General features: G+C 37.2%; 2 protein-coding genes across 2 annotated transcripts in view; one reads left to right on the plus strand and one right to left on the minus strand.

Moving 5' to 3' along the window:
* Nucleotides 1-154: 154 nt before the first annotated feature.
* LOC108666996 (solute carrier family 25 member 48) lies at nt 155-8,570 on the minus strand. Its single transcript, XM_018153974.2, has 7 exons — nt 8,143-8,570; nt 7,125-7,237; nt 6,559-6,616; nt 5,651-5,789; nt 4,292-4,407; nt 2,625-2,710; nt 155-2,012 (listed from the first exon to the last, which is right to left on the minus strand). Exons 1-7 carry the CDS (start codon nt 8,186-8,188, stop codon nt 1,815-1,817), a joined length of 756 nt encoding a protein of 251 aa, XP_018009463.1. The 5' UTR covers nt 8,189-8,570; the 3' UTR covers nt 155-1,814.
* Nucleotides 8,571-18,684: 10,114 nt separating this feature from the next.
* Nucleotides 18,685-26,510, plus strand: part of LOC108666998 (ubiquitin carboxyl-terminal hydrolase 31) — a 35,906-nt gene continuing 28,080 nt past the window's right edge. Inside the window, exons 1-3 of the mRNA XM_018153976.2 lie at nt 18,685-18,964; nt 24,675-25,347; nt 26,127-26,327. Of these exons, the coding sequence (XP_018009465.1) occupies nt 18,837-18,964; nt 24,675-25,347; nt 26,127-26,327 (1,002 nt within the window). The 5' untranslated portion in view covers nt 18,685-18,836. The remainder of the gene's footprint in view (nt 18,965-24,674; nt 25,348-26,126; nt 26,328-26,510) is intronic.

A 26,510-nucleotide genomic window follows, 5' to 3' on the forward strand; every position in this document is an offset into this window, starting at 1 on the left:
ATGGCTTCCATCTTCTCTCTGTACTATCGTTTACAACTCCGTTTAACTAATGTGTATGTATGCGACAATATACTATTTGATATATTTTGCTGTCATGTAGTATAGTTAATATACTATACGACAGCTGGTAGGATACTCGCACAACACAGACTGTATTAGTTTATTTAAATCTAGTCTAATGAGCGTACAATCATGCGATACATTTTTGTACCTAACATTGAGCGGTAAATATTAGTTTTACAACATATTGTTGGAATGAAGCCTTCGTCGTGAACTTACATTTGCACGAATTTCACACTTCTTGTCAGAAGCGTTTATGCTCTATCTTAGCACTCCTAATAGTACTTATCTACGTAACCGCTTTTAATCGAAACTGAACATGAAAGTAGGCTATAAATCAACTCTATAACATTATCAAAAATCTCACACTTCATTTCAGTGACCTATGTATCTTTCTAGATTGAGATAATATCTATAATAAAGATTCTAACTGCAAATGGTTCTGAATTTCAGAAAGAATTCTAATGGCTAATGAAACCGAGTTTGAAACAACAATGAAATGAAAACACCAACAGATTGAAAACATATAAATGGAATGGGCATCAATAAAGACGATGATCGAGCTCCGGTTTCGATACGCTACGCTCTAACCACCAATTCATCGAGACGCATATACAAGAAAAGGTCAGTGCGCAGATTTGTTATGATTTATATTATTTTTAGAGATTTGTAAAAAGCACCATTTACGACACAAATTGCCATTGCGACGTGACGCACCATTTACGGCATGAAGCACCATTTACGAAATGAAATTCCAATTACGACGCGAGCCCTATTTACGCTACGAATCACCATTTACGACAAGAATCACCATAAACGACACGAACCCCCATTTACGACACGACCCACCATTTACGACAAGAACCCCCATTTACGACACGACCCACCATTTACGACAAGAACCCCCATTTACGACACGAACCACCATTTACGACACAAACCACCATTTACGACACGACCCACCATTTACGACACGAACCGTCATTTATGACATGAACCACCATGCACCATTTACGACATGAACCGCTATTTACGACACAATTCATCATTTACGACACAAACCACCATTTACCACACGAGCCACCATTTACGATACGAACCATCATTTACGACGCAAACCCCCGTTTACGACACGAAGCACCATTTATGACACGAACCCCCATTTGCGACACGAACCCCCATTTGCGACACGAACCCCCATTTGCGACACGAAGCACTAGTTACCTCAAGAAGCACCATTTACGACATGTAACACCATCTAAAATACGAATATTCACAATAAGTTCAAAATTGACTCGTATTCTTAGCGATTCAATCCGCTATCAATCGAATTCTACCGTGCAAAAATGTTGGAACCACTCGATCGTATCTCATGCCCTTGTACAGTCAAAGACTGTAAGTCCTGCAAAACAGTCACAGACTGCAAGCTACAGCGGTCTTATAAAAACCTTTAGCTGTCACAGACTGCAATCCTTCATCAAATTCATCTGATGACATCAGGCACAAAAAGAAATATATATGTTCGTTAGAAACGAGCATATAATGGAACCATGCACCAGCTCAGTTTATGCATTGCTCTTGATAACAAAATTTCCACGTTTTCATGTTGTAATCAATATCATTCGTGTCAATTACTCAATAACTGGGGTCTCTTCGTGAGCTCATTTAGGATATGTAGGAACTTTCCAGTCATCGCCAAAAATGTTCATCATTTACATACTATCTTTTATTTTCTCCATAGTCGATTTTCCAAACTACGCACTGGCACAGTCTGCGACTCTGCTCTCTCTTGTTCCTGACATGGAAGACCTGAGAAGGTTCATGGAGGTGACGTAGCCAAGGAAAATGGCTCCGTTGGTTGGCAGAGCGCGCAAGATGACCATGCTAAACCCTCGTGTAAATACGCTCAAGCCTTCGTTCTTGTAACTCTTGACGCAGCAATCCCAAAAGTTCTGTTGCAAAACATTGGTTACGATTATTCATTTTGTCGTTTTGTCGGCAACACCGAGTAAATCGCTTGCAAACCGCATCCTAGTCTGAAGAATTCTCATGTTCCTAAATATAAATCCTAAAAATTCTAATAGAAAAATTACTCAAATTTCAGCTCATTAAAGAAAATCGCATCTGTTGGTCGCTCAATCCGGGTAGAATAGTAAAAAAAATTCAAAAAAGTCTTAGCTTTAATAGTCTCAGTGAGGGCAAACTGCAGCTATCTCTATTTTAAAAATTGAATTTTTTTTTTTTTTCAATGTTAAAAAAATTTTGAAAATAATTTTGTCAGCTACAAATCTTACAAATGATATTCGACACACTTTTACCTATCCAATTGATCTGAAATTTTGCACACTTGTTTGAAGTCGGAGGCAATGCATGAAACAATTGACAGAATAAATAATTTTGAAAAAAAATTAGATATAAAAAATTAAAAAATTATTTTTTTTAATATTTGACAATAAAATGAGAAATTCATTGTACATCTTTAACATTGGAGACAATGGATTCTTTAGAAGTGTTGTCTTTAAAAATTAATTTTTAAATGTATATTATCTCTAATATGATCGAACCTTGTACTGCGGGTTGACCACATCATCGGCCTGCACTCTGGACTTGATCACGTCTATTGGCACGATCGTCATCCATGATATTGCGCCTGCCACACCAGATATACGTCATTACAAAAAATCTTGCAGAATTGAATGACTAGCAACGAGCTCTACTCGTCAAAAATCGTATATTAAAAACAATTATAATTTAAATATTGGGTAATTTTTCAGTTCACGTAATTTATTTCAATTGATTCTAAAAACTCATATCAATTTAATATAATTCATTTTCATATGCAAGTTGTAGACAGAAGAGACATGAACATCAAACAACAGTATTGGGCTTAACTTAAGTGACAATGATTGCTAGTTAGTTGGTTAGTTGTTGAGTTAGAGTAAGTTAGTAACCTTTCAAGTGACCCGAAATGAAACTATGAAAAAGTTAAGAATAGTTTACAATTTGTAACAGTTTTCACAAATTGAAATTGAATTTAAACCTCTTCAAATCAGTGTGAGAGCGAGAAGCATTAATTTTCAATTCTGTGAGTAAATATGAATGAGAATTTAAGGAAACTAAACGTTTAAAACTATATGAAAATGTCAGGCTTGTCTTTAATATCAAAATTTAGTAAAATAATAATAAAATAATTGGATGTATCAATTTAGCAAAATGACAACAATTTTAATAAGCTCAATAAAGGAAACACTGATTTAATTTTTCACAAAACTACATACAAAAACTTAGTTCTGTAATTTTTATTGATGAATTTCAAACAAATTTGCAGCTCTGGCAGCAAATAATTTGTATTTTTGTTCTTTTACCTGCAACGGCCCCCGCCCCGAAGACGGTCGCGGCGGGCGGGTGTGGCTCAAAGTCCACCAGCCATTCGTAGGTCATCACATAAATTGCCCACGACCCAACGTCCCTTCATCATATAGACTCATAAATTAAACGTATCACTTTTTATGACTAGCCCTGCTTTATATCACAGAGTCAAACTGCAAAAACTCTTCATGAGAGGCGTCTCTCTTCCTTTGATTGTAAGCGAGTTTAAGAAATACAATTTCAAATCTGTGAAACGCTCACTTGGCAAAATTTTCGACAGATGTGTCTTGTCGATTCCCCATGCGAGTACCGGGTTAAAATGTTAACACGTATTACGTACGATGCGAACCATTTTTCTATAACTAATCTGTTACTACGTAATCAAAAAATTGTTTCACGGACCGCCGTATGATTTAAACTTGTTTGATTTCTTCGATTGTTTTCTCCAAAGCCAGTCACAGAGACAAGAAATTAGATTCGAGCCTCGTGCAGCCTGAGTTGACTTATAAACGTTTGAAGCCCCGTTCAGACCATTCAAAATAAATTTTAACAGTGACATTGAACAATTGAGAAAAGTTGCGTATTTTGTTACAATTTTGCTCTTTGATCATATATCTTACTGCAACGGAGAGCTGGAAGTTAAGTAAAATCAATAATTATACATAGCAGAGAAATTCGTAAGAAAGTGCACCAAACCCAGTATATAAGTAGTCCTTTCTTACCACATATGATCCCAATCCAGATACCTTTAAGCATGGGTGTAAATTTAAAGATTGTTCCAGAAGCTAGTTAGTGATATTGTTGGTTCTGAACAACATGCGTGTTGAATATAGAAGCGAGTTGAAGTACGCATGTCGCTCACCTGCCATGCCACCACAGAACATGAGTGTGGCCGGCGATGCAGCGTCTTCTCTACCAGCTATCTGACGGATCATCATCTCATATATGACCATGTAGTACCCGAATGAAGGCACGTCTCTGTGTCATAAACGGACGATATATACGTGAGCAAAATAGCTTCATAAATTAATAATATATAGCGGTTTCAGCGTTTATTAGGCCGTAGGCCAGTCGCCGATTCTTAACATCGCAGAACATTCACAGCTTGTTGCGGTCTCGAACTCGCAACTCACTGCTTCAAATTTTGCTTTGCTTAACCGCCCGGCATCCTTGCTGATTCTGACCAGAAACTGGCGCACAGAGCTGGGATCGAACCCGCGCCTCTCTGCACCAATCTTGGTACTCTGAACATTAAGTACTGGGCCACCCTGCCCATTCATGGTCTCATTGATAACCCTCTTGGCCGGGTTAAAATGTTCTACCTTCATGGACTACCATTTCAATCGTATCTTCGGCAAAAAATTACCGAAAAATTACTTCGATCTCAACCGGTTTAAAAACGATTCGGATCCTAACCGCTACCCTAACCAGCGTAGGTGGTTTTCTACCTCTATGCTGACCAGCAAACCTCAATCATGACATTATGATCGCTTTATGAAACCCACTGAGTGCGACCACTTGCCCACAAAATTATTCCAGATTTCAATTAAATTCTTGACTTTTCGGCTCTGTACAATATTAGTTAAAATATTCAAAGTATTCAATGTCGACAGTGTGTTGAACTCTTTCACGGGCATGAAAGTTGCACAGAAATTCTGAGGTTACTAAACCCAAACGCCGAAACCCCCGTTTGTTAATTTGATTCTAACGAGATCTAATTTTTTGGTTTCTAAAACTCCTGGTAACATGTGTTACGATCAAGACCTTCCTTATGTGACCTTAACAAAGATGCTAAAAGATTGGAATCAAATTTAACAAGGTGAAATTTCTTTCCAGAAATACCTTCTCTTGGGTAATAAACTCTCATAAAAGGTTTGGAACCCGGAAGACTTCTTTTGCCTACTCGTCATACCACCTGAGGGCCATCTTAGACCCACCTGAGGGCCATCTTAGACTCGCCTGAGGGCCATCTTAGACCCACCTGAGGGCCATCTTAGACCCACCTGGAGGCCATCTTAGACCCACCTGAGAGCCATCTCAGACCCACCTGGAGGCCATCTTAGACCCACCTGAGGACCATGCACCCATCTGAGAGCCATAGACCCACCTGAGAGCCACAGACCCACCTGAGTGACATAGACCCACCTGAGACCCATAGACCCACCTGAGTGACATAGACCCACCTGATAGCCATAGACCCACCTGATAGCCATAGACCCACCTGATAGCCATAGACCCCAGACCGTAGTAGCAGCCCCGTAGCCCCGCCGTCCTGTACAGGTCCAAAAGGCAGGCCGTAGGACCGCCGTACCGCGGCGCTGTCGTCTTCTTTGACTTGCCCCAAGCGCTGCCGTCGCCCTCTGCCATTTGGATGATGTACAGTATAGAGAATTAATATTCATTATAATATGAATTTTTAAGATGTACTCTCTAGGACTAGTACTCTTTATAATATGAATTTGTATGATGTATATAGGGTTAATATTCATTATAATATGAATTTGCATGATGTATATAGGGTTAATATTCATTTTAATATGAATTTGCATGATGTATATAGGGTTGATATTCATTATAATATGAATATGTATGATGTATATAGGGTTAATATTCATTTTAATATGAATTTGCATGATAAATATAGGGTTAATATTCTTTATAATATGAATTTTTATGATGTCTATAGAATTAGTATTCTTTATATTATGAATTTGTTTGATGTATTAAATAGTTATTATTCCTTATGATCTGCTAGTTAGACCTGCGAACGCATTTGTGATGGTTTGTTTTAAATTATTTACTGGAAAATATCTTGTGAATTGTTTTACTTGAAGCTAAAACGCGATTGCACTAGCTAATGTTCAAGAGAATTGACTCAGAGAAAATAGTCAAAACTAAAAATAAGTGTAGTAAAAACCCTGCTGCTAAATTTTGTCAAACCTGACTCAGAAATAGGACTAGCTTCAGGTTTTCTTCGGCTGCATGAAAACACTTTTTTCTAAAAGCATATGACCTTCTACTATGAAGCTTGAATACCTGACTGTGCATAAAATATTAACTAACATACCTGTCTGTACATTAAATATTAGTTAAAACACCTGTTTTTGCATTAAATATTAACTAAAATACCTGTCTGTAGCTGCATTTTAATCTTGACGAGGTCGACAGGACAGGCGACCGAGAGCACCTTCAGTTTCATATATTGTGCCGCTTCAGAATCATAGATTATATATCTGAGTCATATACATCCCATCGAGCCAGTTCTATTGAATCATTGTTTAAGTGTCTTTTTGTGTACTATATATTTTGTTTGAAAAATTTTTCATGCTCAAAATGAATGCGACTTCGACGTACGAATTCAATCAATCAGTGAAAACATTCGAACGTCAGATACATAATGTATGATAATCGATCTAGATATTGATTAGATTTTGTTTTCGATCATGCTCAATTAAAGCACATACTTCCCACCAGATAATGTGCAATGTATTAACTGATACAGACAGACTCATTTCGAATATTCTAGATGAAACCATCCCGAATCACGCATCACAGATCTTTGCAGGAGATCATTACAAAATAAGTATGACTATCCTCATATATTTGATAGAATAATTCTAATTATTATCGTTAATAATGCTATAATTTATCTGATCAACGTCATTATTATTCATCTCGGTAGCAATATCACCAACCCCCTCGTATTTGAAGGTCCGGGAGATGCCTGAGATTGCGGACACGTTGCCCAGCGCCTGCTGCCGCACCTTGATGGTGTCCATAGGGTGACCGACCAACAGCCCCGCGCAGCCTGCAATGTTCACCATATTCGTCATCTTTTATTAATAATCGTAATGTATATGTCATGCCGAAATCGCGGAATTGCCTATTCTATGGAATCGGCAGCCAGTTTGCCTAATCTGTAGAATAGGCATTTCGTTGCTGATTCAGGAAATCGGACGTTAGAGTTAAAGTTAGAACATAAATAGTTAGATAAGTTCAGGTCAAGTTCGGTCAAGTTCCTTTATATCTAAATATTTAAACAAAATTGGCTTACTGACCTAACCCCAGATCCCTTAGTATAGAAATGCTGGTTCTACAGATTCGGCCAACTGGCTGCCGGTTATATAGAATGGACAATTCCGCGATTTCGGCACGACACATATAAATTAACCAAATAACATCCTAATGTAGAAAAAGTAGCAACTTGTGAATTATAAAATCTTGCAAAATCTCTTGTTCCTGATGTGATTCAATAATAGATATTTTATCTTTTATATATTAAAAGCCATTCATGCATAATGTTTCTGACTAGTGTTTGTCACAAAGATTTGTCAAAAAGATTTACGTTAGAATTTCGCTTGACCGGATCCCTGAGTATCTTCATCGATATCAAGCCTTTGTTGGAATAGTTAATTTGAATTTATCGGAGCAACTTATATGTTACTATTGGTAATTTTCCAAAAAATTTTTAACTCTAGAAGAAAAGCTGATATCATGTAAGTAGAGAATGAAAATCTAATCAATAACTTATAAAATCATCAATTTTGTGTAATAAGACTTGAAAAGGATCAATATTACCGTTGAATTTGTCTCTTCCACCGTTAGAGTAACTCATAAATAAATATATAAATTAATAAATAGAAAATCAAAACAACAAGGGAATAAAATAATTAATATGTAAAATTAATAATCACATTAAAATAGTAGCATCACCTCCAATCCATCCTGCGACGAAATCGCACCACACTTCGGTGTTCATTGCTCAACTGGGGGAAAATAGATGCCAACTAAATCCTTTAATTAACTAAAATCCTTCTGATTTAATATATTTTTACTACTTTCGGTAGGCGCTCACTACTCGCTCTGAGTATGAGGCATGATTTCAACAGGTTGTTTCTTTAATTTAAATCGAGGTTTCCTACCCATTGATTTCTCACAATTTTGTAAATACTCCACCCCTGCGTTTACGTTCAGTTTGAAATTTAAGTACAGAGTTCTCGTTTCCAATTTCATGCACTGAATATCAGCTAAATTTATACCAGTTATTGCTTATATCTCACTTTAGTTGTAAAATATTATTCAAAACAAGTCTTTGAAAAGTTTTTTCTTCCTCGTCACAAATTACTAAATCAGGTTGTCTGCTGAAACAGTAAGAACAGAGTTGAGTTCATTTTGCTTTTCACCCTTATAGTTAACAATTTTCGAGCCTTTAAAATTCCGAAGGATGCGATAACATTTTTTATATTTCTAAATATATTCTCGTACATTTTTAATTCATATTTATGCGACAATAAACTCTCGGAAGGCGTGCTTGAATTCAAATCTAAATACATAACTGCTGCGTGCGGACTTAGCTCATATGATGTGACATAGAGCAAATTTGTTGCAAGTAATCAGAACCAAATTATTAGATTATTTGTAAAATTGCTTGAAATAAAGTCGCTGCAGATATATATCATCATAACGTATGAGTAAAAGTAACATCTAGATCTTACTGATGCTAATACAACGTTAGGTTTAGCAATAATATAGCGATTCCTAACAGTAAATTATATTAATAGTAGATCACACATATAATGAGGGCAACTTAAGGAGTTGTCGGTGGCTAAAATAACTTGGACCTGCGCACAGGCGATCCGAAAAAAACTGACTGGACCAGTTGCATTCAATGCAGCAGCCTCGAGCGAGGCTTATAGGCTGCCACACATGTGCCGTGCGCAACGTAATGAAGCGAGTAGGAATAAACTTTATAAATATGATGGTTTGCTTATTATGTTCAGTGAGAGTTGATCAATATTGGGTTGTGACATTGTTAAAATTTGAGTAATGAGGTTGAATAATTGTATTAGTTGGAATATATGTAAATATCAAAACTAAGAACTAAAATTCAAAGTTTAAGTAGAAGTTCCTAATTTTGTAATGTATTAAAATTAATTTAATATTATCCTAAAATGTTGCCACTTCGGCTCAGTCATTAGACTTAAGTACCTGAACTGGGGAATTTTGATCGAGCAACATTGACTTGGGTTAACGCGGATGAACTGCGTCAGCTGTACTGGAATTTCCAGCAATAATGATCAGTAAATGAATAAATAAAATTTCTCCACTAAGGTCATCTCTTCAAGGAAAAAATTGTCCGTATTTTTGTAGGTTTCAGTCAAAATTATTGGGCAGCGATTAACTGGTATCATTATAATAGATGGTGATAGGATATTGCTTCTGCTGCATTAAAATTGACAATATTCAATTTTATATTTAATGAACGAACATTTCATCTAAGAACAGCCGAAAGTAAGCTGTAAGAATTTCCAAATTTTAAAGTTTAATTCACTTGATGGAAACCCGGTCCTTTTCGCAAACCGGCTAACCATGCACGGTCGTCGCGTTTGTAAGTTACTCTTTATGCATAGAGCCTCGAGTTAATTCTTATTTAAAAATTTGCTAGGAATAACTATCAAGAACCTTGATTCTATACTACAGTCTACCATATACGGTACTCGCCGATTATAACGAACAATAAAATATAATGTACGATTATATACACGTCATATTTCCACACGATTTTTTCAAACATACATTGCATAAAAACGTCTTTAACATGCATGCGTAAAATTTTTTATTCAAAACCATCACTTTTCAAAATTTTCTGCATAACATGTGCTGAAATTCATGTGTATGTATGTAAATGGTGGCCAATGTTAAGTTTAAAATGAACGGCAATGGCACGTGGGCTTACGGGATAGCCACCGCTTCAGAATATTTGGCCTTGGCTCGATCTCCTTATAGTTCCATGCGCAAATTAAAATAAGGTTGGCCTAGTGTTAAAAATGCTTTATTGAGTGATATAATAAAATGGTAATTCAATTATAAAAATAATACATCCTAGACTAATTTAGATCTAGGTTGCAATTACGACGATATAGTGACGTTACAAGGGTTTGGTCTGGCGATAGATATTATATGCATACACATGACTCTGCAATGGAGTCGTTAATGTAATTAATGTAAATATGATTTTTAAATCTAAGAACATTTTGACATCAATATAATTTTTTTTAAACTTCATTGTAGTTAATTAGTTAATTATTGTTATTAATTAATGCCATTAATACTCCGTTTAATATTGTCTATTTCGGCAATAGGTGCATAATTGATAAACTTATTTTCAAACCTGTCGATATTTGTGTGTGAGACTATGAAGAATCTCTTTATCGAAAATCTCATTAATAGAAGAAACTACAATCAAACGGCACGCCCATGCCGTGAGGTTTGGCTATTTCAAATCGAATTTTGAAGATGTTTCAAATACCTTCCCTCTGTCAGAAACAGTAATATTTTATATTTTCTTTACTAAAGGTGACAAACTGTCTTAAGTATTGTCTGTGCCTCTCATTTCTGACACCAGGTCGGCATCCACAGCTCCTACTTCAGATTGTTCGATCTTTAAGCCTAGCTGGGTCCGAACCAGTTTTTTGACGCCAGCATTCAGCGAAAAGATACACTTTTGAAGTGAGGTAAAGAATTTCGCACACCAACACTTCGATATACTTTCGCCCCCACTGACGATATGACAACATGATCACAGTAAATAAAAGTGCTAGTCTTGTTGGCTAATCACTGTTATCATTTAGCGATAAGTCCTTTAACACAACCACAAGGGCAACTTAGACCAGTTTGAGGCTATAGACACTTGCTACCACTCACAGACTCTGCCCCAACTAGACTGTGACTTCTCACAATATTCAGGCCTGTTACCTACGTCGTAAGTCGTATATTCTGCGTTGACCCTGACTGACGTTGTAGCGTTCAATATCCCTCATTGATAGATTAATAAACGTTCACTTCCCGCATGTGAATATACCGTTATACGTTCTCATAAGTCGTAGTGTTAAATCAAATTGCGTGCATGCCTTGCCGCCAATGATTTTTTTTTACAGTATTTGGTTATGTGGACTGTGTTTTAGCGCATTTTCTCATTTATGGAAAAATGCACTATTGTGCTCGCCATGTCCGTCTGTCTGTCCGTCCGTCTGTCCGTCCGTCCGTCCGTGACCTCAAGTTTTCGTCGACGAGAAAATGTAATTCGCGTTCTAATGTAATATACGTTCTCATCAGTCGTAGCGTTAAATCAAATTGCGTGCATGCCTTCCCGCTAATGATTTTTCACATTATTTGGTTATGTGGTCCGAGTTTTTTCTGTAATCATGTGCACTGTCCATATGTAGAATGCGCATCTAACGTTCATTCTTATTTCTCGCATTCGCGAGGTATCAGAAATTGCGCACTAGCATCGCTCCTGATTCAGTGGAATCTGGAACTTTCGGCCTACAAATCCATGCAACGCACCCTGGCCTCCAGACGCTGAGTACTCGAGACGCTATCGAAAAATTCGTCTCCCCATATCTACGATTTTAATTCGCTTATATTCTGATTCGATAGCTCAAATCTTTCAGGAACTGGATTAATAAGTGCTTGCTGTAAGTACGTCTACGGGGTGATATAAACTACTATTTTTATAAATTTACGATACAATTTTTGTATATTTAAAATAATTTTTCGGGGTTTTAAAGCCAAACCCATGGTTTGAAAACCATAGAATAAGAGTTTTTTGGCGTTTTAAAGCCAAACCCATGGCTTTAAACAATTTATACAATTTTTATAAATTTCTACACGGAGTATTCATTAACGCCTGCAAGATCAAAGATTTGTGCGATGCTTCTCAGACCATTAGACGTGGAGGCATTGGAAGAAGAGCTTGAAAAAGATAAGGAGTATATATATTTCCTGCCTAATTTACAAGTTTTTGAACAGTTCATACTGAGAAAATACTGATACTCTTGAAACAGTCAAGAAACGAGGTTCACATCTGCACTACAGGCGTATATAGGGATCAATTTGCGAACTGCAGTCACGGAGTAAGGTACGTAGGAGATGATGGTGCGGTATCTGCATTGCATTACTTTCGATAAGAAATGTTGACGTTCGTTTTGTTATGGCACTTTAACACTTTAACTGCGATGTGCGCCATATATGGTACAGGAATGCATATCCCAAACTGCGACATGTGCCATATGTGGCGCACGCTTAAAAAATTTAATTAAAAAAAAACTCCTTAAAATATCAGCCACATCATAAAATTGTGAAAAATATGATAGATAATTGACAATAATGTTTTCAAAAACCTATACGAACGTCGTGTAATCGAATCGTAAGAATCTTAGTAGTTGAAATCTAGCCTGAAATAATGAGGGAGTACAAAAAAGAAAAATTATTAAATAAAGGGTGTTATCCTGTTCCAATATGTTGAAAATTATTTTTTCGGTATTGGTATGGATTATAGCAGTAGAAAAATAGGTATTAGTCATTCGAAAATTGCCTAAGCTCACACAGAAACAAAATGGCACTGTAAAATGCAAGATATACAGTGATACGGATTCCGGGCACTGCGCTAGCAATTAATAGTTACTTTTCTAGCTTTCCGTCTCACTTTAGCACTAACCAACTTCTTTTTTATTAACACATTTTTCTTAACTTAGCTTCGCGTTTGTTTGTTTGTTTGTGGATTTGTTTGTTGTTAACATTGACAACGAAAATTAGCCCATCTCGGATTGCTTTAGAGATCTGAAATTCGGCATGCAGGCTATTTTCGCCTAACAATTTCAGACACAATCATTAAAACTAGGAATTAGAGACCTAAATTAGCTTAATTGAGTAAAGCACATATATATAGTACATATTATGACGTGCGTGCGCTGACGTTATAGACGAGCAGGCGCTTACGCTGCGTATCATCGATACGTACGTATATACAGCATGCACATAGTAGAAAATAAACTATATAATATAAAAAACTTTTTAAAACCAACGTTTTTCATGTATAGTAACGGACTAAAAAGAAGAAAATAAAATACTTGAAAAACTTAAAAACAATACGTTTTTCTTGTGTACTAACAAGTAGAAAATAAATTATGGCTCGCCCCAAAAAACGTGGGTCGGGCTGTACGTTCACCATCAAATTTCCAAAATTCGTGTGTTGTGTGCTTTTCGCTTTAATCATAAATCTGCCCGACACACGTTTTTTTTGGGGCGAGCCATAATTTATTTTCTACTTTTTAGTCCACAAGAAAAACGTGGTTTTTTAAAAAGTTTTTTTTAAGTATTTTACTTTGCAATTATGTTAAAGCAAAACTCAGATCAGTAGCTCGTCATGACATGAAGTTCAGATCCTCAGCTTCAAATACTTTAGCGCTGGAACGCAAGCATCTAAAATAATTGTGATTTGGTTACTATAGAAACATTTCTTCACGTCTGACTTATTACTAGTGACAATACATTCAGTAATCTTCAACGACTTCAGCAATTCACATCGATTTTTACTGACTATAGAACTGATCACCATGCACCCAGGCATTTGCTACAGCGTTTTTTGCCAATAACTTGAGCAGTTGTCTGTACCACTTAATTCATGCTTTGTTTAGAGCAGATATGTAAGACAACATCTAAATTAATTATAAACTTCCAATTTAGCAGCATTTTACCACAGAATGATTTGTAGTTTGAGTATTGCAGTTACATTCCGATTCCATTTGCTCAGAAATTTTTTTTAAGCGTTAGTACCCGTGTGATGCAAATTTTTATTGTAGTTGTAAAATAAATGCCGTGTAAATATAAATGGAAATAAATGCCTATGGAAAGATGAAAGTTTCCATTCCAGGCGACGTGCACCAATAGACAATAGAGGCTCACGGTTTTTATGTCAGAAGCTTGTAGAACTTGCTTAGACAAGAGCAGCGCACTAGCCCTCATCTCACTGCCTTGTCTGTAACTAAAGATTCAAGTTTGAATGAGTCGCATCAATGCAATAAAGGCTATTTTGCGAGTCGCAGTCATTGAGTTAAGAAATTATTAAGCTTTCTGCAATACGATTACCGAGGCCTTTCCGAAGAATACGTAGCCAAATATAGTCTATTTGCTACAATTTCAGTTCGCATCACGAGTGGTCATTGCACAGCCTTCACTCAAAGAAATAAGTGAAACATGGGCAAAATAACAATGCATTTTTGGCTCTTGAGTGGGTCATCCTTACCCATGCAGTTTGGCCCAGGAACAAGACGTATCACAATGATAATAGCGGTTTCAGCGTTTATTAGGCCGTAGGCCTGTCGCCGATTCTTAACATCGCAGAACATTCACAACATTTTGCGGTCTCGAACACGCAACTCACTGCTTCAATTCTGCGTTGCTTAACCGCCCGGCCTCCTCGCAGATTCTGACCAGAAACTGGCGCACAGAGCTGGGATCGAACCCGCGCCTCGCTGCCACAATCTTGGTACTCTGAACTTTAACCACTGGGCCACCCTCATCAGTGCGATGTCTGCTCTGTGCTCATCCTGAGGGTAAGATGTAACAATTGTGATTCACATTCAATTTTTGGTCGTTTATGGCATTCGTTTCCTGGATGTGTAGGGCGGAAATCACCGATCAAACAATTGGTATAAAATCTTGATACTAAGATAAGGGTTTCACGTGCGTTTCTAGAGTCCGATAAGCTTTGTTTTCTTTTCTGTGCCCCACAGACACACTACCGCTCATTAGTAAACATAGAACGTAGTTTTCAAGGAACAAAGTAAAGCATCTTACTTGTAATTAGCTTTGAATTCTAAAGAATACTTTTTTTTAATGTCGTTTACGCCCATGCTGAATACACGCAATCGAGCTCCTCCTATCAGGCCTTTAAGTAGACCATAAAGTAACTACTGAAAATTCCCCAGAAATTCCCCATTTATATCTAGGAACATTCGATATGAAACAGATATGACAATTTCGTCGCTTTAGGTACACGAGTGTTCAGCTCGCAAAAGTGATCATACAATAGAATAGCTTCTTTTTAAATTCGTTATTGTGTCAAAAGAATCGCCAAACTCTAATTCTTAGCTACTAGTTTAATAGAAATTATATTATGTTAACATATTAACTAATTTAATTTGCATTGACAGTTGTTTTCTCGTTTTTTTGTTTCGTCTGGGGTATTTACGGATTTCAGTCACTATGAAGTGAATCAAATCTCACTTCCTACCTGACGCTGAGCATTACATTGGTAAATCACATTACAATTACATACATTGATTTATTTCTGTGGATTAGACTAGAGTATTGAATCATTCGGGTAGGATTTATGCAGTTATTAATTGCCATCACCACTTCGTACATCTGCGAGACTGGCTCTTCAACAGTGACGTACAAAAACTAAAATGCAGTTCCCAATTCAACACTGAGCACGATTAATGAGTCGCAATGGTCCTCTGAGGAAAAGCAATGATTGGATTGTACATTATTCATATAAATTCAGATCAATATAAATCTCTGAAAGAGTTTTCCGAGTAATTTTTAGTCCAAAAACTTTACTGTTGTATCCTATTTACTTATATTATGTACTTATTTCCACCAAAATGTCAATATTTAATGCTTCTTCTAACTTGAAAATTAATGTTTGTTGCATTCGAAACGTCGTTAATAAACAAAAACTACTTCCTGAAACCTGCCTTTTGATCTACCGTCATCTGAAGAAAAGTTCCATTCCCTGATAATATAAATCAACTAATTCTCTGGTCATCAATCGCACGTGTATAAACAATTAAATTCTGCCATCTAATACTAATTATTCATATAAACTGTATGCATTATACAATGATTGCATTATGCGAGTCATTAAGAATGACACGTGGCTAGCCGCTGGCATGCATGACTGCCAACGGCAGTGTCAGGATAGCGAAAAAGTTTTAAGTAAATGTGCAGTGCAATGGAGGATGTTTGCTATCACTGTCAAAGCAAGGAAAATAGGGCTGTTTTTCTGCACTGCAGAAAAAAACGTGTTTGGTTTATCTTTTCTTCAAATTTGAAAAGAAACCACGTTTTATTATATATATTCATTAGCATCATTGCTGTATGCATTTTAAGATATTCTATTACTAAGAGTCTATAACATAAAATTTGTAATTACATTTTTCATCTCATTATTTGATGTCATAGGTTCCACTGCTTCTTTTAATTATTAGAGTGGAAAAAATGTATCGTTTTCGCGATTCCAAATGTTGAAGTTCAGATAGGTTTTATGAAGTCCGTTGACGGCAGCTAATTGGGTAAAATGATCCCTCGCATGGAATTTATATTGCAATAACTGATGAAATATCCAGCCCTCTACCTCAGTTCAAACCAATATAAGGTGAGTCTCATTCCCTTCGCACACTATCAAGAAATGACTCCAATTTCATTCATCCTTTCTGAAGTTCGTATCGGAAAAGAACGTTCGTTAACTTGCTCTGTTTTTCTTAATTAATATGTCTGATTAACCCTCTACCGCCGTATATTGCTCTCCGGGAACATACAATTGTACGTAAACTATTGAGTGTAGCAACGTGAGGACGTTTGTACGCAACAGAGAACTTTTTAAAGTTGTCCTACGTGGCGGCAACCATCGGTGCAAGACATTTTGCGCTCACTAGAACGTATTCTTTTTTGGGAAGTAGGCTTGTGACAATATTGCTCCGGTTACTCATGTCTGGAGGTAACGGGTTGAATTGTTCAGGGTACATTGTTAAATACATTATTGATACGATTCCCGGCACTACTGTAGTCGCGAGGTATAAATCGATGATTGGATATAAAAATCAACTTTGGCTATAAAATCCAGAAGAAGCCAAGGTGCAACACAAATCAGTTGTATTTCTATGCAAATTTTATATTTAATCCGACAGATTTTGCCTCCTCGTCATCAATTTGGACACTCATGCTATTCCCTAGGAAAAGAAAAATACCTTCAGTAGACCGTGGCGTCCGACAGCAGGCTCTCTTTAGCAGACCGCGGCGTCAGTTGACACACCTTCTTCAGTAGACCGCCGCTCTGCAGCTACTCGGCCGTTTCTCTCTATATTGCTTCTACTCCGAGCTGTTGCGGACTATTTGTTGCTTTTCAAGGCAGGATTAATTGAATACGCGTGCATCAGGTTTCATTCTTTTGCTTCATAATCCCAGATGACACGGTTTCTGGAAAGAAACCAGTACAAATATAAAATTTTATACAAAAACAAAAGGTTATTAAATTTATAAACAATATTCGCAAATAATAAAGTAATTACAATGGCTTTCTAAACGACAAAGAAATATTAAAACAAGAGAACCAGACTTTTCAAAATTCGTTCCTGATAGTTCAGTCTTTACTCTGCAGCTGACAAATGACTAATGAGCGAAAATGTTCCGCAAGACCACGGAATTAAGCTACCATTCTAAAGCAAATGTTGTGTTCACAACAGAGCCATTAGTCTCTGTATTGCTGCTACTTGGAGCTGTTTCGCTCTGAATTGCCGCTACTATGAGCTATTTCGCTCGGTAATGCTGCTACTCTGAATCGTTTGGGTCTACTCTGAATTGCTGCAATAAGCTGTTTCGCGCTAAACAGCTACCTTGTGTTTCTCTTAACGCAAAGTTGACCGGCGGGCGGTTGAGATTCGGTAGGGCCTGTGTAATAAAGGCTTGATTTTATACCTAAGTAAACTATAAGCAGATTGAAGTTTGCCGGCAGAGGTGGGAGCGTGAGAGTCTCAGTCTGGTGGGAAAGAAGTGGCTTGGTGTAGGGTATCAAACGTTGCAACGAAATCCTTCAGCTGCTATTGCATTTCAACATTGTGCAAAGAATAATTTCTTCTTTCTTCATTATACTTTTTACTTTGATATAACTTCCTAGCTCTGTCTCAGACTCTAGCATTACTCAACATGACTCAAATTAAACTACTATTTAAAATCATTTTGTAAATGTTACATGGGATGAATTTGACGGTTTGTCCAGGCAAAAATCCAAACCTGAAAGAATGTCCATATGTATCGCTTCAATAACTGGCTGTTACGTGTCGTTTTTACCATACAATATGAAACCAACATCATAAAAAATAATATAATGAATTTCCTCCAACAATAATTCGAATTTAGATCCAGTCGATAATCTATCATAATCTATTTTTTTATACATTATATTCCATTTATGGTAATGTAAGTAACTAACGAAACTAAATGAAAATCTGTATATGAAAATATTTGAACAATTCGTTATTTTCTCATATACAAACGGTGCACTATCTCAAAGTTTGTCTTATAAACACATCATATGTAATCCAAAAGATTTTGTTCCAGAATATGTTCAAAATTTTACTCTCTAGGTATTCGTATTAATTCGGTTGGCTAGCCTGTTCCAGCCTTAGTGCTCCGTGAATGTTCGTCGGGAGTGGTGTGGTCCACGCGACCGTGACTTGTCACTGCCAAACCTGTCGTCGTGTTGTAAGTTCGTAAAGTGCAAGTTATGGTGTAGTGTTTGTGTTTCCTTAATCTGGTAACAGTCTGATAAGGATTCATTAAAGATGCCGGTCGCTCGGTCTGCTTCAGCTTCACAGCTGTCGCGTGAAATACCAGTCAGTGCAGGAACTACTCCAACTGGTGATGCTCCAGGTCAACCAATACTCCATATGAAAGCCCATACTCTTGACAGGTAAGTTTTCTGCTGGGCTGGTATTATGATTAGATAAATTTCAGTATTTAGTGTATAGTGATGAATATTACGTTTTCTAGATTATTGTGTAAAATATTACAAATTTGTTTACAGGATTAAAAGAAAGTTGACAGTAACAGAACCTAGTGTTTTTGCAGTATTTCGACACGCAAATGTATGACGTCACCATTTCAACCATCAATGAACGCATGGAACTAAAACAAAGCTTAATATAAAGGAAAAGCTGGAGAGGTGACGGAATTACCTACGATGTCGGAATATACCGCGTTTATCCTAATTTTTATTGTCAATTGAATGGTATATTTGGCATTCCTTGATCAGCTTCCTTGTTATAGATATTTTCTACCAAAAAATATTTATGCTCGAGTCTGCTGATAGGCGGAGGGAAAATCCCGCATACTAGCTGCTCAAATGGAGACATTGTGCAATGTTTGAGGGGAAAGAGACGTCATAAATTACTCAACTGTTAGTTCACAACGGGTGGCATGGTAAAGCCGGCGAAGTCAATGAGGGGCGAAGAATAATACGTGGCCAGTGGTCGGCCTAGTCCAATTAGTTATAGCCGACTGTTGGCCATTTCCTCGGCTGCCTGAAAGCGACCAGTTGCTGCGAAGAAGGGTCTGGCTAGGATATCATATTACAAAGAGTACAAGCTGGAGGGTTGCGACTGGCCAAGCTTTGGGCAGATCAAGGATTTTACACCATGGTTGCGAAAACCTCCCTCTCAGACTTCGCTGCATTTTGACTACAAGCCTTAAGACTTGCTGTAATATTATCTCAATGGTCACCTGTCAACATGCCAGTCATTAGTTGGTAGGTTTTCTAGTCAATAATTTAGGTTTTTCAGTTGGTAGGTAAGTAACTTGACTGTCAAAATGAAAGTCATTAAAATGTTGATAAGAACATGACCTTTAGTATTTAGTACAATGAATGATTAATAAGAATTGAACAGTTTGAACTTGATATTTAAGGTAAAAATATTTTTAATTCAAACGGACCATCTCTTTATTTGCCTCAGAGCTGAAACAAAGGAAAAATAGCTAAACTCTAAAGTTATAAAATTATTTGCTTATTTTGCTGGTAATTTCCACCTAGGCCTAGTCAGGGCTGGAAAAATCCTAATTGTTTCTGAAATATTGCAGCTATAATATCATATAATTTCAGTAGGTATGAAATCTTGCCGCTCTAATGTCCTAAATTTTTGTTTGATTGAAAAAATTATGGTTTGCACTTAGGCAAACATGTCGTTTCATAAAATTTTCAACTCTCGCAATGCGCAGTATATATACTTCAATGCTCCTGTCCCGCCTCGGCGCCTCCTGCCAAATTCTAAAATAACATGCAGAACGTAATAACAAGTCAATCTAAAATGTTTCCTTGAAGATTGCGTACTTGCAGGCATGTCAGAGCTATCAGACTGCATTATTGCTTGTACAGTTGCTGCTTAAGTGAAGACCAAAGCTAGTGACTATTTTTAGGTAAAATTAGAGATGTGGAGTAACACATGCATGGGATTTTGTAATTACATAGTGGCAAAGCAGAGAGTTTTTTAGACTCTCCCTCAAGTTCATTTTTGAGTCCTGTCATAATTGGTTTGAGTTTGAATCATGAGTAAATGAGGAAATTAAAAATGAACTGATTTTAAAAAATCCGTGGTTTGGGTTTGTCACTATGTTTGTAAATAATGAGTTTGTGCCTCTTAAATGGCATTTTACAGCTGAGATATATAATTTATGGCTTGAAGAAATGGAATCACGGCTGGCAAACCCATGAATCCACGGCTTGAAAAATCCTGTCACTGTGTCACAGCCAGGGTGCAGAAGGTGGAAGCAGCATTGCAAATATATGGGTTTTTAAACCCAAAGCATCGCCAACCATTTTCAAGATGCGTCGCCGGGTAATTTTTAATGAAAAGCCATTTACATTTAATGAAAAACTATTTACAAGCCACAAACTTATTTACAAGGTTGCATGCATGTGTTATCTCAAATAACTAATTTTACCCTAAAAACCGTCTAATTGTACAGCAAGTGTCAACTGAACATGTGATGATGCAGTCTGTGTGTCTGACCGCTCTAATGTGACTGCAACTACATTTTGTTTACATTTTTTGGTGGAAACTCATCGCAACCGATTTCCTGACAAGCTTTACTGCATCCTGATCCATCCAACGTACCGGTAACCTTACTTTTTTCTAAATAGTTGGCCGAAGAGTGACAAATATATTAAATGCAAGAATTTCAATCTAAATGTTTCGGCAAGATCTTCTGAAGGCGTAAATTTTGCTACTGAAGCATTGCCAAAGTTCTTGCAATATTCATCCACTCTCTGCACAGTGGTGTCACAGCTTGCCAAGTAGATATATTCCATACCTGCACCTAGTCATTTTACCAATTTCTTTTTGTAAAATAAAAAAACCTATTTTACCAACAATTTTAGAAAACTTCTGCTCGAATATTCTAAATTGGACCAGTTTCCAAAGAATTGAAATTTTTCAACTTAATTCTGATATGTTGCAGCTGAAAATTGACAAATTTTGTTGTAATTTGAAAAATCACAGAAAAAGTCAACCATTGCATCGTCACTACCATATTGCATGCTCATTGTCACTATTTTCTGCTGCTTCTGGTCAGGCATGGAATACAGTATATCTACTTGGCAAGCCGCGGCTAGATTTTTCAAACCGTGGCTTCATGGGTTTGCCAGACGTGATTCCATTTCTTCGAGCTGTGAATTCCATATCTTGCCCGTGAAAAGCCATTTATGACCTGCAAACTTGTTATTCACAAAGTCCCATCACTCCCATGCATACAAAACCCATGTTATTTACAAAGTCCCATACAAAAAACAGTCTCTAGCATTTGCCTTCACTTAAGCGGCAACTGTACAAGTGATAATGCAGCATGACCATTCTGACGTAAGTGCAACTATGCAATCTTCATGGAGGAACTGTTTTGAGTTGACTTGTTATTACGTTCTGCATGTTATTTTGGCGGGAGCATTGAAGTATACCTATATACTGTGGATTGCAACAGTTTATAATTTCATTAAACAACATGTTTGCGAAGTGCAAATGGTAATACGTACTTTAGATTAAGTGCATCCAAAAAAGGGTGTTTTTTTAATTATTTGTTTTTTGGGGTGTAGATTAAGAATCTGACATCCGTTTTTGGCAGTCAGCATCGGAAATTTTTAATGGAACCTGTTCCTAACTAGACCTAACCTGCAAGGTTTTCGTTGATCGGCTAGGTTTTTTCTATGTTTGGACTCCGTCCAATCGACAAAAACCTCACAGGTTAGGTCCAGTTAGGAACAGGTTCCATTAAAAATTTCCAATGCAGACCGCCAAAAACAGATTTCAGATTCTTAATCTACACCCCAAAAAACATATAATTAAAAGAAAACACCCTTTTTTTGGATGCACTTAATCTAAAGTATTACCGTGCAAACCGCAGTTTTTCCGATCAAACAAAAATTTATGACATAAGAGCTGTGAGATTTCATACCTACTTGAATTATATACAATTAGAATCACAGTATTTCAGAAAAAAATAGGACTTTCCCAGCCTTGCTTCTGGATGTGACTGTACTGCTACTGACAATAGCTGTGACTGTGCTGTGCTTATGACTGTGCCATGCTTATTACCATACTGATGATATAATTCTTGAGCAGTGCTCAAAACGCAAATCTTCATAATTGCCAGCATTATAATTGTTGTACATCTTGTGGCCTCATGTCTCATGGCTAAGTCACAACTGTAGCAATGAACGTTGACCGTACATAAACGCAGAGTCTGCCGTTACTTGTAGATTTCTGACATTATTTTGTAGTCGTAGTGGTATGAACATCTTGGAGTTCTGCATGGCTGCTATTTGTTAACCTGCCGGCCGATGGCCATGGCTGTCACCTAAGAGGCTGTCACCAGTACATGGCTGTCACCCAAGATAGCCACAGGCAGTACTGGTGTGATGTCACCACAGTACAACAACCTTTTTTGTGCAAATTTTAGGGTCCCTATATGGGCAGACTTTGCGCACAGTTAAGCCTACCTCTCAAAGTGATGCCAAATTTCTCAACTGATGGCATTTCCCTCGCGATAGGCTCATCAACGCTTGTTATAAACCAACTTGTTCCCACGGTCTCAAACAATTGAGTCTTGTACATGCAACATTGCTTCAACCTGCCTTCTTAGCATTCTTAACACCCACACATAATACATCATTGATATCACCTACTTTATTTATGTGCCTTCTTAACTCCTGAAAGGACTGCTTCTCTAATCAGTAAATATTGTGCGCAATCAAATGCAAGCTTTCCTTAAATACAGAAGGCACACCTTTCTCAGAACTGCTTGCTCATTTTTACATACTCCATTAACAAAATGACAAATCCTTGACTCTTTTTAATATATAGTGGATTGGATTTGAAGATTGCAAGCCACTCATGAATGCAATTAGCAAATTTCTTGTTTTCCTAGAAACAGCCAACAAATACCAGTTACAAAGTGAAAAAATTAAAATTAAGGAAGTGCACCACTGTTCTGGTCCATGCACACACTGCAAATAAAAGCACAAAACATTTCTCAATCATTCATCATGGAATGGACTTCAACAGATAAAATTATCCAATTGTAAAAATCATAATTAGTATTATAAAGTGATGTGACTTGCAAGTTTTTTTTTTAAATTTGCAGTGTATACATGTAGACATTGTTGATGATTGTGGCATCGTCTAGAATGGGAAATTTTAAAAGAGTATCAAGATTCAGATACCGTAAATGAAAAATAGAATAGGTCTCTACTATTTGTAGAGTATTTACCCCGGTATATAATACATTTGTACATAGAGCTTTTGAAATATTTTCCTAACCATGCATTTGTAGAATGGTCATCCTTTTGAATAAAGTTGTCTCTAGCATTAAAGGGGTAATATTTTTATTTATCTGTCATGAATGGGTTAATTTTTATTTGTTGTGGAATATTAAAATATACGATTTATGACAAGGAAAAAAGAAATTGATTTTTGCTGGTTTGTTTCCATTCTAATGCTTGAGAGAGCATTAAAATCCCTAATAAAACGCATATTTGGTTCCATAATTTATTCATCACTGCATAACCTGCACACTGATTGGGCAGGTTCAGAATTACCGGTATTCATCTAAGTTTATCTCCTGGCATTGCAAGAAATACAAAGACATCTTCATCAGATCTCTAGGAAGGAATGTTTCATACCTTACTGTGAGGGCAAGAATTATTTTTATCTCTATGGAAACAATCTGGGCTTTAATATGCCTCCATGTGAATCTTGATCCAGATGCTTTCGTATCAGGAAAACAGTTTTCTTGATCCTGCTCTGTCATTCAAGTAAATTGTTTTGGCAATTCAGAAATTAAATGAACAATGGCGTTTGATTTTAATGAACCATGAAATATGGAAAGGATTCAGCACTTGATGTGCAAATAAGAGTTAGGAGCGTTTCTGAAAACGTATAAAATGCTCTTCAATGTTGTATGCCAGCAGCTAGTATATAGGGCTAGTTAAGTCATATTGTGAGGACCATTTTGTCATTTGCACTGTAATGGAGATGAGATGGCTGAGCACAACCACTCTTTGTGGTTCAATATTTCAATTTGATTAATAATACTCGCTGTTTATTATTGTATAACTTTGACTTTCTCTTTTGTTTCAGATTTTCTAAACCTGCTTTGATGAACGGACGCACTGACACTACTCGTCGCAAGCGAAGCTTCATGTCATTCAGGCTCACTAAGAAGGGTCCTAAGAGAAAAGAAAACGAAGAAGTCATTCAGGAAACTAGCGGTGGTAACAACAACTGCTGTAATAATAACAACAGTGGGGACAGTCAGGATGGCAGTGACACCAGCAGTGCCACTTCAGTGAAACCCAAACGTCGGCACCTCAATCGGGTTGGCTCTTTCGTCCGGAAAGTCGCGTCTCGTGTCCAGGTCGCTGGTCCCGCCCTCGCCTCAGTAATCCCTCCACCACCACCACAGCGTCCTAAAGCCACCTCACCAACCGTACCTGCTGAAGAAAAGATATCAGATTCCAGTGCATCAACTCACAGTACCAATGGTAACGAGACACCTAATCCTGGTCAAGTTCCCGCAGTTCCTGCCAAAGATTATATTGTTTTCGATGAGAAGCAGATACCCGCCGTAATGGGACTCAGAAACCATGGCAACACGTGTTTCATCAACGCCATAATGCAGTGTCTGAACCACACTGATGTGCTTGCTGAATATTTCGTTCGGGATACGTACAAGCAAGACCTTAAGCGATGCAACAGGATTGGCAATAGGAAGATCAACAACGGGTCTAGGAGAGGAGAGATGACTGAACAGGTAAGCGTGGTCAGCGTTGTTGAGAAGAGAAATGAATCACCTAAGTTTCATTTTATCATAATTTATTATCCGTCACTTTTAAGAATTCTATATCTTTTGCTTCAGTTATGCACATGTACCTATATGGCATTACACCAATTAAGCAAAATTGCGAAATAAAAAAAAAGACTCGAATATCCGAGTCTTGAAGGATTATAACTACTTTAATGTACTGCATCTTTAATGATGTCTTCTTTTATTCTCTGTCACAGCCTTAGTCCATTGAAAGTTTGTCGGAAAATTTGTATGATTTTTTTTATTTTGCTGTATTAGTTGTTCTAAGCCATAATTTGATCTCATACTAAAAGTAAATGGAAAAAGTGCTGATCTAAAAGCAAAAGGAAAAAGTGCTGATGCGTGTGTTATGCTGACACGTAATTTCTTTCATCAGTGTCTTCGGCATACAAGATAGATTAGCGCGCATTCATCTTGCCTTTAACCAACTAGCATTTGTAATCCCTCATTGCCACCGATATTCTTACCCTATCCCCTCTAAGTACTGGTGGTTACTACTATCACTACTAGGCTACTCATGCTTCGACGTTGGTTCAGGTGGCAGGGGTACTGAAGTCACAAATTTTCTGATCCTGCCCTAAGTATCGCTGGGGTACGACTTGTCAGCTCATGCTTTGACGTTGGTTCAGGTGGCAGGGTACTGAAGTCACAAATTTTCCTATCCTGTCCTAAGTATCCATGGGGCACACACTACCTATTCAGCTCATGCTTTGACGTTGGTTCAGGTGGCAGGAGTGCTGAAGTCGCTGTGGTCACTGCGCTATGTTCCTGACGTATCTCTGGCGCTGAAGGCATGTGTGGACAGACATGAGGCGGCTTACAGGGGCAGCAGCCAGCACGATGCTGCTGAGTTCCTCATGTTCTTGTTGGGCAAGGTGCATGACGATCTCAACACAGCAAGCAAGAGGAAGTACAAGAAAATTAAAGTGAGTACGATCATTATCTGTTTCTTATGTTAATATTGATAAGGCGATTAATAGTGATATAAGGCATTAATTAGTACTTTTAGAAGCTGAAGACTGTTTCAGACGGTTGAAACATTCCATCGTTATCCATCTGAAACGTTTTAAAATTGACATTAGGGTTGGAACAAAAATGAAAATATTTGT

This window comes from Hyalella azteca, unplaced genomic scaffold, assembly GCF_000764305.2.
Source record: "Hyalella azteca isolate HAZT.00-mixed unplaced genomic scaffold, Hazt_2.0.2 contig12485, whole genome shotgun sequence".
NCBI classification, from domain to species: domain Eukaryota; kingdom Metazoa; phylum Arthropoda; class Malacostraca; order Amphipoda; family Hyalellidae; genus Hyalella; species Hyalella azteca.

Coding starts and splice junctions, on each gene's coding strand:
- LOC108666996 (XM_018153974.2), bottom strand. CDS start 8,188: ATGAACACCGAAGTGTGGTGCGATTTCGTCGCAGGATGGATTGGAG. Junction 5,790..6,558: donor TAAAATGCAGCTACAGACAG/GTATTTTAGTTA, acceptor TCCAAATGGCAG/AGGGCGACGGCAGCGCTTGG. Junction 2,711..4,291: donor GTTCTGTGGTGGCATGGCAG/GTGAGCGACATG, acceptor CTGGTGTGGCAG/GCGCAATATCATGGATGACG.